The following is a 12,432-nucleotide window of genomic DNA, read 5'->3' on the forward strand; positions in this document are numbered from 1 at the left end:
TAAAAGGTGCAGAACATTATTCAACTTTGACTAACGCTTCGATGTGTCGATGTTTTTGACTAACTAACATCAAAACGTTAGTCAAAGTTTAATAATGTTCTGCACCTTTTACTGAAGAATAAAGAAAAATTAAGAAGACATCTGAGCTGCACTACGCCTCCTTCTCTAACACTTTTTGGCTTTGGCTAAATATTTCTAAAATCATTTGAGTTTCACTAGTCACATGTTTTAACAAGCAACACTTGTTATTGAACTAATAACAGACGTGTGTCGAAAATTGACTTTATTTTCCATACGGAGAAATAACATATGCAGAGTCTACCAAGGTCAATATTGGCAAAAAAAAAAGCCCTCAAACCTGAAAACACATGAGGCAAAAGTGCAAAACATAAACGCGCATATTTTTGTATTGCAATCATTGTAGCATACAGTTGTAAGAACGCGTAAGAGTCGTTTTACTCCCTGTATGCACTCATCATAAAGAACGTTTAACGTGTCCCAAAAACGGCTATCAATTAATCACCAAACATCTTATAAACAAGTCTTGCCAGGAGCAACACCTTGCAAAAAATGATAACAATAGGCCTAGGCCTTTATATGGCTCTGCTCCTGCCTAGATTCGAACTCAGAACTGCCTGAAAGTTGCAGACCAGTTCTGGAAATACCTGCCTTAACCCACTCGACCGTCAGACAACGCTATCTGCTTCGAGTAGGCCTATTGGGTAGGACTGTAGCCTACACTGGTTGCTGTGGCACAGTCTTGAGTGACCGAATTCGTTTTCCTTTGTCATATGACTGTCATTTTGTTAAGGAGATGCTGTAGGCAAAGGCTATATTTCAACCTCGTTAGTGTAGTAAAAAAAATCAGTACTATTCACGAGGTTTCTGGGCAGCATATTTATGTTCTGTTAGCAAGCGAACTTCTCATGACTGCCAACAAAGTAGCCTACTGCCAGCTGACGAAGCTCTCATTTTAAAACATTACTGAGAGACAGGCACTGTACAATCAAGAAATCTTGCCACTGAATCCAAAACTATGTTTAACATTATGTACAAAGCTTATAGGCTACAGTGGACTAGCATGTTGCAGGGGCTGCTAAAAACACAGAGAAACACACTGAAAACTCGGCCAATCACAGCCCTTGCTGTCAAACGCTCCGTCCGGTTCAACCGTGGAACACCACAGCGGACTATGCTGCCCCCAAGCGGCTGCAGTTGTACTTACATTTCACCCAGCTGCGTGAATCACCTTGATCGTGAATGAAGTGTCAATTTTTAACCGGGACCCACTGTATGTGCAGACAACTGCCATACGATGCACACGAACACCATACATTTTTATGGAGGATTTTGGGTCATTAGATAGTCTCTGGCACAAGAGTTAGAATTTGTGTAAGGTCATTGGCATTAGCAAAAAAACAGATCCCTAGCCTGGTTACCAAACTCAGTCACTTAGTAAATAGAGTCTGGGCACTCACGATTGCGAAAGCTGGTATGGTGGCGGGTGTAGACATGCTGTTCATTTTTAAATCATTGGTCCAGCCTAACCAATCACATTGATCAGGAACTCCTGACATTTCTTTCTACTCTGTCTAAACTTTACAAACTGACAAAAACAGTATTGGCAGTCAGGAAACAATCTATTCGAGTCTGTCTTTGCTGTAAATAAATGTACACATTCTTCCGACTGCCATTTTTGATGTTTGCAGGCGTTGCTACTACTGCTTACCACAGTCACTTTTGATGACAAAACTATATAGCATCATCCCCTCTCCTCGCTGATTGGTCAAGTAATATGCCGAACAATGGAAACATTAGTGATCTTCGGCCGTGTTTCCAAAAACCATAGTTGCTAACTAAGTTAGCAGCTTTGTTGGTTGCGATGCAATTTCCCATTGCCAACCAACTAAGTTGCTAACAGGTTAGCAACTATGGTTTTGGGAAACACAAGCCAGACTAGTATCTCCCTGAAAGTAGATCTAGATGGACATGGCCAGGCTACATGATCCCAAGAACAATTACAAAATCGTCTCAAAGCTCTTTAACAATGTCAAGAAGTCCCTAAAAGAACCATTTCAAGGACTATAGACCCTTTCAACAATAAAAACAAAATTTGGTTCCCAATCTACTTCCTCTGCATTAAGAAATGGAATGTTAAAAAGGAAACCTTGTGTCCCTAAAAGAACCATTTCAAGGACTGTACATCATTGAATCCTGCCGAAGGGCTGAGTTCAACACAATGCAGGTTTTGAATAACCTTCGCTGAGCCTAATATGCTAATAATATGCCATAGACCAGGGGTGGGCAACTAATTTCCCCAAGGGGCCACATGACAAACTGGGACTGTTGAGGAGGGCCGGTCCCAAAATACCGAACTCAAGTCTGAACTCAATTCTGTTCAATTCTATTCTGTTCTTGTATAACATTAAGTAAATCATATGGTTTTGTTTACTAGTCGTAAGAACAGATGAAAATGTGAGGGAGACAATAGTTAATCTATGTCCAGTATTTAATCCTCATTCTCGAAAATGATTTTTTGACATGACATTTCTTTTTTCAGTTGTCAAAGACTGATATAAAAAAGTACTACAATATCTATATAATTAGGCTAGGTCATGAAAATGTGAAGGAGTCAGTACAACCGATAGGCCTGTGCCACCATTTCATCAACACTCAGCAATATTTCATCATTAAATCATTACCATCATTAAATTAACTCTATGCAGAATTAGACTATGAAAATGTGGAGCAGACAATAGTAGGTTGTCATTAGTTAATCAACATGCACAAAGAAAACTATTTTAAAATGTAGGCTATGTTTTTGCTTTAACTTTATGCACATAACTGTGATTGGTCAACTCGCTCTGTGTTCAGCCGGCTGCTTCAAGCAACCTGTGGGTAGTAGCATCATACTAGTTCGCAAACATAAGCTTTGCAAATAAACTCAGACATATTTTGGTTACAATTCACGGGGTTATCCGATTGTAAACTGTCTATCTGCCAGTAACGTTTTGAAATGAACACCGTAGACGCCAGCCAGCAGCAGTAGGAGTTCGTTCTAACAACCTTTGCGGTGGTGGCGGCGCAGACATAAGAGACACAAAACTTTGAAAGGTTTACGCCCGGCGTAAAGGCAACTGCATTGTGTCGACGCTTAGAAGCATAAATTCTATTCACCAGCACATCAGTGAGGGTGTTTACGTCGTGATGCATCCACTCACAAATGTGTAGGCATAAAATAGCAGTAAACTTTCAAAATAAAAAAACAACGATATTGATTTGCATGCATTATCTCTATGCTAGGCTCTTGACTATTGTTCTTTCACGGACCGGTCAGGGAAAGCCCACAGGCCGGATGTGGCCCGCGCGCCGTATGTTGCCCATGTATGCCATAGACAAATATATTTCTTTACTCAAAATGCATAATACAGTCTTATCAGTTTGATCCATAAGTATAACATTAGTATCTCTTATGAGTTGCATCAGGTCTCTTTCTATTTAATCTTTGCATATGTAATATTGATTTTAAAAATTCACTATTTTTTTAGGACCCAGCAATGGACTCGTCACCCCCTGCAAGAAAGAGGCGAGCAGTGACCAGTGCTATCTGGGAGCACTTTACGACCAGCTCAACGGACCCGACTAAGGTCATCTGCAAGTTATGCAAGACCATACTTAGCCGGGGCAAGAACCAGAAACGGCTAACAACGTCCTCAATGCATAACCACATACATTTCAAGCACCCTGCTCTGTCCAAGACTCCCCCAACGCAGGGTCATGCACCGCACCATCTGGCCTCTACCTTGAAACTGACTGCCCAGAAGCCTCGGCAAGATTTGATGCACAACGCACAACTCCCAATAATGGCTGTGTACAATTCAAACACGTTATACCCAGACGACCACCCAACTGCCAAGCAAATTACAGAAGCTTTGGGTGAAATGATTTGTCAGGACCTTTTGCCCTTCTCAGTTGTTGAAAACAAGGGTTTACTGAGGCTCCTAGCTGTGACCGCACCCCGCTACAGGGTACCCTCCCCCATGCATTTCTCATGTACAGTTGTGCCAAACCTGTACAATAACATTCGAGCAAAGGTGAAGAAATCCCTGTTAAGCATAGAGGGTGATGTGGTACACTGTACCACAGACATATGGACAAGCAAGTCCTCCACGAATGCCTACCTGTCACTCACAGGGCACTGGGCAGGACGAGAGGTCACTGGATCAGAGTCGGTGAGCCACAGACGTGTGGCTGTTCTACTGGGCTTGTCCGTCATTAATCTGGAGCACACTGCATCGAGCGTACTTGAAAAGCTTCAGTGTCTCATTGCCGCATGGCAACGCGAGATCAGTGATCGGTTTTCTGTACAGTTTTTTGTTACCGACGACGACGCCTCAAACGCGGTGAAAGCCATCGCTGATGGCGGCTTTGGGCGCATCAGGTGTGTGGCGCGTGCCCTGCACTCGGTAGTTACCGGCGCCCTGACACAGTGCCGAGCTGTGAGCCACGCCATCACAATCGGCAGGAAAATCACAGCGTTTGTGCATAGCTCAAACGACGCCACCGTGAAACTGCACCAAATCCAGGTGGAGCTTGGACTCCCCCTGAATACCATGGTGCTCGATGTGTCCACTAGGTGGAACTCTACTTTCCAAATGCTCCGGCGTCTTCTTGAGCAGAAAAGTGCAATTGTCGCCATGGGAACACAGTTGGACTCGGCAGGATCATTGTCACACCACCAGTGGGAATTAATTGAGGCCACGCTGAAGATACTGCAGCCTTTTGAGGAAGCAACTCGGAATGCTTTTGAGGATGGTACATCTCTGTCTTCCGTCATCCCGTGTGTGCAGGCCCTCAAAGCGTCTATAGGGAATCTGAAGACGACTGCAGGAGTTCAGGCCCTGCCCGAGGCTCGCAAACTGGCAATATCCTTAGAGGCGCTGCTGGTTGAGCAATTCCAGCCAGTCTTGCAAGACCCCACTGGTCCCTACTTTAAGGCCACTCTCTTGGATCCCAGATTCAAGATGATGCCAAGTTCACTTCTCAGTGAGTCAGACTTTAATAGGCTGAAGGCTGAAGTTGTTTCTGAGGTTGAGGAGAGGCTTGGTCACCTGGTGGGAGAACCTGATGATGCTGCGGCCACTAGCGATTTGTCCACTGCAGCCGCGGAAGAGGACACTGTCCGGAAGAGCCTCTTTTGGGGGGCGATGCAAAGTATGTCACAGAAGTCTGAGAGGTCTGCGAAAACTCACCTCTCCTCCAGCAGCATCGTAGAAAACTATCTAGCGGAGTGCAACACGGTATCGCTCTCGTCCGATCCACTGGTCACCTACTGGTCAAGGAAGATGGTCACGCAACCAGCATTGGCTCACGTGGCGGTGAAATATCTGACCTGTCCCCCAACCAGCGTCTCATCAGAGCAACTGTTTAGCACAGCAGGTGATGTTGTGTCTCCCCATTGCTCTACACTGCTCCCAGCCCACGCCCAACAGCTGCTGTTCACCAAATTCAACTTGGAGAAGTTTGAGTAATTGAGTACAAGTTGGTGTGTTACAATATGAACAATACTGTTCTGATTTAATAAAGCTTCATATTCTTTGTTAACACTGACTGGTCACTACTGCTAATTTAAGGTGGCGGTAATGCAATCCCAATACATAACAAACATAACATCCTGGGGGGCCGCAGTGGTGCAAGTGGCATATGCAGGTCCAAGTGCTCATGGGGACCTAGTATCGAATTGGACCTATGTGGCTCTTTAAGCTGACCCATATGCCATATCCACCTGTAAAGCTACATATTCCTCTAATATGATCCATATACTAGGGCTGTTGGAACGAATTTCTAAAGTTGAATATAAATTGAATATTTAAAAAATCAATACTATTCGAAGTTGGAAATTACTAATGTCGAATGTGGTGTTTTGGGGAGTTTTTTGTGTTGTGTTGGCCAACTATAGCGAATAATGTGAAAACTAAATGCTTTTGTCATGTCTAATGCACAATCTGAATATGGCAGAATCGATGCACCCACGGAGATCACCACTCCTGACCATTTCAGCAATGTGTAGAACATTTTCGGAAAAATAACAATTAATGATGTCATAATCTGCAGAATATGTAGCAGCGAGCAGCCTGAGTGCACATCTGATAATGCTACACCCTGACAAAAAAAAGAAAAAAAGAAAGCAAACTTTTCCCCAATCAGGAAATACTTGCTAATTTGGCGTCATCAAACATAGAGGCATTCAAAGTGGTAGTGGTATGGGCGTTCATTCAGTGTATGTGCGCGTCTGGAAATTGAAACCACTCAAGTTGCACAGATATTGTTGGTAGACTGAGCTTTTGTTCAATATAACAAGTCAACTACGCGTTTATAGTGGCATTGGCAATGCATAAGCCCGTTTGTATAGAGATGCATCATAAATATTAATAATAGGCTAAATTTAAGCATTAAATATTCAAATATAATTTGATTATTAAAAATAATAATGAATGAAATTCGAATTGGGTTATGGAAGAAGATTGACAGCCCTACCATATACCATCCATCTGTGAGCCTGTGTGTTCCTTTAATCTGATCCATATACCATATCCATCTGTGAACCGGTGGGCAGCCGTGGCCCACTGGTTAGCACTCTGGACTTGTAACCGGAGGGTTGCCGGTTCGAGCACCGACCAGTGGGCCGCGGCTGAAGTGCCCTTGAGCAAGGCACCTAACCCCTTACTACTCCCCGAGCGCCGCCATTGAAGCAGGCAGCTCACTGCGCCGGGATTAGTGTGTGCTTCACCTCACTGTGTGTTCACTGTGTGCTGAGTGTGTTTCACTAATTCACCGATTGGGTTAAATGCAGAGACCAAATTTCCCTCACGGGATCAAAAAAGTATTTAAAAAAAAAAAAAAAAAAGAACCCTGTGTTCCTTCAATCTGATCCATATACCATATCCACATACCGTGAACCTGTGTTCCTTTACCCTGGAAATCCAGAGTTCTCATGAAAGCACAATTTGAATTGTCTGCGAGACACTCTGCCAATGAATAATGATCCACGTTACTTCTACTCCTTGCATGGAAGGATGAAGGATGTAGCAAACCCCAGTGTGGAGCACAGCCTGCTGATGTGATGAAGGATGTAGCAAACTCCAGTGTGGAGCACAGCCTGCTGATGTGATGAAGGATGTAGCAAACTCCAGTGTGGAGCACAGCCTGCTGATGTGATGAAGGATGTAGCAAACTCCAGTGTGGAGCACAGCCTGCTGATGTGATGCACCCCAGTGTACCACTTGCACTAACGTGTTGTGCAGCTGTAATTCTCTGCAAAATCGATATGAACAATGCAATGCCTTCACCTGGTGGGAGAGAGGGAGAGAGAGAGAGAGGAAGAAGGGGAGAGAGGGAGGGAGGGAACAATGCATTCACCTGGTGGGAGGTTAGTCTTCAGGGCTCTTGAGAAGGTACATTGCTGTCGATAAACCAGTGTTTATACCGGATCTGTGTTTGCATATTTAATACGTTTCATACACGTGTTTCAACACTGCATTTCGGTTGTTGCGTTTACCTTATACCATTACCTTACGCATGACAGTTATGTATCCACCAACTGCCTGCCTGCAGCCTACTTCCAAAACTCCAAAGCTGCTTGCTGTCAGATTTGGTTCCGGGGGCACAAGTTCAGTGTATCAACAACACTCAATTACAGTTTATGTGATGTGTTAATCAATTAAATTCCCAACAATTTCACAACAGCTAGTTCTGGAGTAGGCCATTCAACTAGCCCGCTTGCTTACGACGAGACTCAGGCTGCTTGAGTCGGCACCCGCTTCCTTATTTGGGTTTTGGGTTGCCAGGTTTTAGGCTATGACAAAAGCGGTTGAAATTGAAACTAAGTGATCGTGTATGTGTAGGGTGTATTTCATACACAATCTGGCAACCTGAATGCATCAATGATTTTTAAAATGAAGTTTGATGGCCATGCAAATTACGGGAGTTTTTCGGGAGAAATAACAAAACGGGGAGGGTGCTGGGAGATGACCTTGAAATACGGGAGAAACCCGGGAAAAACGGGAGTGTTGACAGGTATGCTTTCCTCCTCTCATGAGCCTCTCTCCACTTCTCATCTGGGCAATGCTGCGCAGTCTTTTCGCCTCTCTCCACTTCTCATCTTTAGGACTGCAGTCTTTTCGCCTCTCTCCACTTCTCATCTTTAGGACTGCAGTCTTTTCGCCTCTCTCCACTTCTCATCTTTAGGACTGCAGTCTTTTCTCCTCTCTCCACTTCTCATCTTTAGGACTGCAGTCTTCTCTCCACTTCTCATCTTTAGGACTGCAGTCTTTTCGCCTCTCTCCACTTCTCATCTTTAGGACTGCAGTCTTTTCTCCTCTCTCCACTTCTCATCTTTAGGACTGCAGTCTCTTCTCATCTCTCCACTTCTCATCTTTAGGACTGCAGTCTCTTCTCATCTCTCCACTTCTCATCTTTAGGACTGCAGTCTTCTCTCCACTTCTCATCTTTAGGACTGCAGTCTTTTCGCCTCTCTCCACTTCTCATCTTTAGGACTGCAGTCTTTTCGTCTTCTCTCCACTTCTCATCTTTAGGACTGCAGTCTTCTCTCCACTTCTCATCTTTAGGACTGCAGTCTTTTCTCCTCTCTCCACTTCTCATCTTTAGGACTGCAGTCTTCTCTCCACTTCTCATCTTTAGGACTGCAGTCTCTTCTCATCTCTCCACTTCTCATCTTTAGGACTGCAGTCTTCTCTCCACTTCTCATCTTTAGGACTGCAGTCTCTTCTCTCCACTTCTCATCTTTAGGACTGCAGTCTCTTCTCATCTCTCCACTTCTCATCTTTAGGACTGCAGTCTCTTCTCCTCTCTCCACTTCTCATCTTTAGGACTGCAGTCTTCTCCACTTCTCATCTTTAGGACTGCAGTCTTCTCTCCACTTCTCATCTTTAGGACTGCAGTCTTCTCTCCACTTCTCATCTTCTCATCTGCAGTCTTTTCTTCTTTGTCTTTCTGCCACTTCATTCTCTCTTTTATCAGGTCCTCCTGTCTCCTGTTCTCATCAGCATCACGTCTGGCACGGTAGCGCCGCTGCCTCTCAGCAGAAGAGGCCCAAAATCTGTTTATTTTCAGCTGTAATTGAATCTCAACATGTATTGTGGCACAATATGCTACATTGACACTGTACTAACAGAAGAAATATGTACATTTTGGCAATTTATTTAAAACGTAAATAATGTTTAATTATACAAATAAATGTATTTTTAGAATTTAACTCAAAATCTTTAATCATACTTTAATCAACTATGATGATAACCATGTTACTTTAATTAGAGTAACAGGGTTGCGAATTAATGCTAATATAGCATTTACCTTGCGTGGGTAAGCTTTACGTACTCAATTATCCCAGAAAAGTTTGAAAATATATTAAAATTGCAAGGGGACACTCACCTTTGGTCTACCCATGTTTTGGGTGCTTAGGTGCGATCTAATCATTCACCGAAACCATGTCATCTCCGTTGTCACCTCCACACTAAGCATCCCAGTTTCACTGAAAAACCACTCACATTTTTTAAATCAAAATTGAAGGAGTTAAAAAAACAGTCAGAAACCGCTACAACGTCATTCAAATCAGTCTACTAAGAATGCATTACGAGCGTCTTATCTTGCCAGCTACAGAATAGCAAATAAAGGGGCTCCAACACACTCTCGTTGAAGACGTGTGCAAAGACACGGTTACATGCATGATTGGAGAGAGAGAAGCAAAAAGGTTGGACATTATCCCAGTGTCCAACAACACTGTGTCCCGTCACATCCTGACTACATTAGTCACTCGCGTGAAAGAGAGCAAATTTGATTCTCTCCAAGTAGATGAGTCCACCGATGTAGCAAATCTGGCCAATTTATTGGTGTACATCCGTTACCTTTTTGAAGTGCATGAAGATTATTTGTTCTGTAAGCCCCTTGCTACCTGGACAACGGGGAAAGAAATATTTGATTTAATAGATTAATTTATGACGTCCAATGGAATTGACTGGACACGCTGTGTGGGAATATGCACAGATGGTGCCAAGGCCATGACAGGAAAGCACACAGGGCTTGTAGCGCACATCAGAAAAGTCTGTCCATACTCTGGTTACACTGCAGTGTTCACAGGGAGGCCCTTGCAGCGAAAAACATGCCTGGCGATTTACTTGCAGTCCTCAATGATGCTGTGAAACTGGTGAACTTTATTAAAGCTCGTCCACTAAATTCAAGGCTATTTGGGCTGTTATGCAATGAAATGGGCAGCGAACATAAGGCACTGTTGTTGCACACTGAGGTGCGTTGGTTGTCGCGAGGAAAAGTGTTGACAAGGCTTTTTGAATTGCGACATGAACTTCAGCAATTTTTTGAAGACAGTCCCTTTCATTTGTCCTCCAGCCTGCATGATGAGATTTTTTTGCAAAGGCTCGCTTAGCTTATCTGGCTGATGTATTTTCTGCTCTGAATGAATTGAATTTAGGTCTGCAGGGAGTCAGTGTTACCTTGTTTAACACACGAGACAAGATAGAAGCGATGATTTAGAAGCTACGGTTCTGGGCAGGCTGTGTGAGTGGTTAAAGAAGCCCTATGCAGGTCTGGTTATTCCTTCGCTGTTTCTGGATTTTCGCCTGATTTGGTCTCGCATTTTTCACGACATAGCTCCCTTGCAGCTTCAATAGCAAGTGACTGCTATGCTAAACCCCCACTAGCTAGTGAGCTAGCCATCAATAAACCAAGCTAAACACATAGGGCTCACAATAAAACGGTCGAGCAAACATATTGTTCAAGAGACAAAACAAAGTTCGAAAATTAGTTCGCCCAGGCTACTTACAATTTCAACAGCAACAAAGCCAAGTTGGAGTCCGTTTTGCAGTCTTCTTTAGAAACTACAATCTGACTACATTTTTGAGTATTTCCACCGAGTTACATCCGGATGTGTTCGGACCACGACCAGAAAGTTGCATATTCGTTTTTTCCGCGGAGAAGCACTAGGGGGAGACGAAGCACCCACCAAACAACCCAAAAAGTGTTGTAGAACCATCAGAACGACGTACGAACGTAATTTTTGCTAAAATTGTTGCATAGGGCCTCTTTAATATGCTCCAGTGTTTCCCGACATTGCATGTGTTCTTGGACGCAAACAACGTTGTCATGGATGAACATGTGAAACGTCTAATAACTGAACACCTCAACCAAGTCGCTGAGCAGCTACGGCGATATTTACCACCTATGGATCCATCCAAGTCGTGGATGCCCATTTGAAGTTTCGCTCCCTGTGCCACAGCTGTCACTTCAGGAGCAGGAACAGCTGATTGACCTGTCATCGGACAGAGCGCTCCAGCTGCAGTTAAAAAAAAGTCACTTGTAGATTTTTGGGCCGGGCAATGGTAGCGTACCCATCCCTGGCAAAGCAAGTGCTGAAGGTTTTGATCTCCTTCGCCACAACCTGCGAGTCAGGTTTCTCTGCTCTCACGGCAGTGAAGACAAAATATCGCCAAAGACTGCATACTATTGAGAAGGACTTGCGCATTAAAATGTCTTCAATTGCGCCAGACATCACAGAGCTTTGTGAAAACATGCAGGCCCACCCGTCGCATTGATATTGGTAAGTGTTTTCATTAAACACTTACCTGAAATAAATACCATCAGATTACTAGGCTACTAGGAATAATCACTTCTCTCTCTCTCTCAGGCCGCTCGAACAAGCTGCGCTGAACTTTCCACCGGGAAAAAAGTTTGGGAACCGCTGTATTAAGTATATAAAAAAAAACATAACAACCAGTACAAGGCCCCAGCTGTGGCGCAACTGGCCGGGGCACCTGCACCGTACTCCGGCGACCCGCCCCGTGGTCCTTTCCAGATCCCACCCCTGCTCTCTCTCCCGTTTACTTCCTGGCACTCTCCACTGCTGTCCTATCATTAAAGGAAAAAAAAAAATATATATATATATATATACTTAAAAAAAAAAATATATATAAAAAAAAACAACCACTTATAATGCCCACTTACAGTTTAATATTGTTATACAGGTACAAATAGTGATCACTGTGCACCTGTAGTATATGCAGTTGGGTGTATGTTATGGTTATAGTTTGGCAGATGGACTGGTCCAAAGTGACTTGCGGTAAATTAGTACTATACAGTGGTATGACAGAGTTTAGGCACTCCTCTGAAGCTGCATAATAATTTACTTTCTGTAGTCACAGAAAATGATCAAAGTGGCATGCCATTCATTTTCTAATGAAAGCTGAGTACTGGAGTATTTTGTTAGTGTAGCAATATTAAGTTGTTTGAAATTAAATCAGATATGAAAAGTAGGCTGTGCAAATGTGGGCACCCAGGATGTCGTTTTGTTGATTTGAATACTTGTAACTACTTATCACTAATTATTTGGAACACACACTTGGT

At 43.5% G+C, this 12,432-nt stretch overlaps 3 protein-coding genes across 10 annotated transcripts in view; 2 read left to right on the forward strand and 1 right to left on the reverse strand.

The window, feature by feature from the left end:
- Nucleotides 1-5,585, forward strand: part of LOC125297256 (zinc finger BED domain-containing protein 4-like) — a 30,308-nt gene extending 24,723 nt beyond the window's left edge. The window contains exon 10 of the mRNA XM_048247495.1: nt 3,549-5,585. Coding sequence (XP_048103452.1) covers nt 3,549-5,531 — 1,983 coding nt within the window. The 3' untranslated portion in view covers nt 5,532-5,585. The remainder of the gene's footprint in view (nt 1-3,548) is intronic.
- The window catches only part of LOC125297247 (NACHT, LRR and PYD domains-containing protein 12-like), a gene marked incomplete in the record, with an annotated part of 868,465 nt that overhangs the window by 392,192 nt on the left and 463,841 nt on the right, over nt 1-12,432 (forward strand).
- Nucleotides 1-12,432, reverse strand: part of LOC125297245 (NACHT, LRR and PYD domains-containing protein 12-like) — a 666,703-nt gene that overhangs the window by 251,292 nt on the left and 402,979 nt on the right. The gene's annotated exons all lie outside the window — the stretch shown is intronic.

This window comes from Alosa alosa, chromosome 7 (assembly GCF_017589495.1).
Source record: "Alosa alosa isolate M-15738 ecotype Scorff River chromosome 7, AALO_Geno_1.1, whole genome shotgun sequence".
Lineage (NCBI taxonomy): Eukaryota > Metazoa > Chordata > Actinopteri > Clupeiformes > Clupeidae > Alosa > Alosa alosa.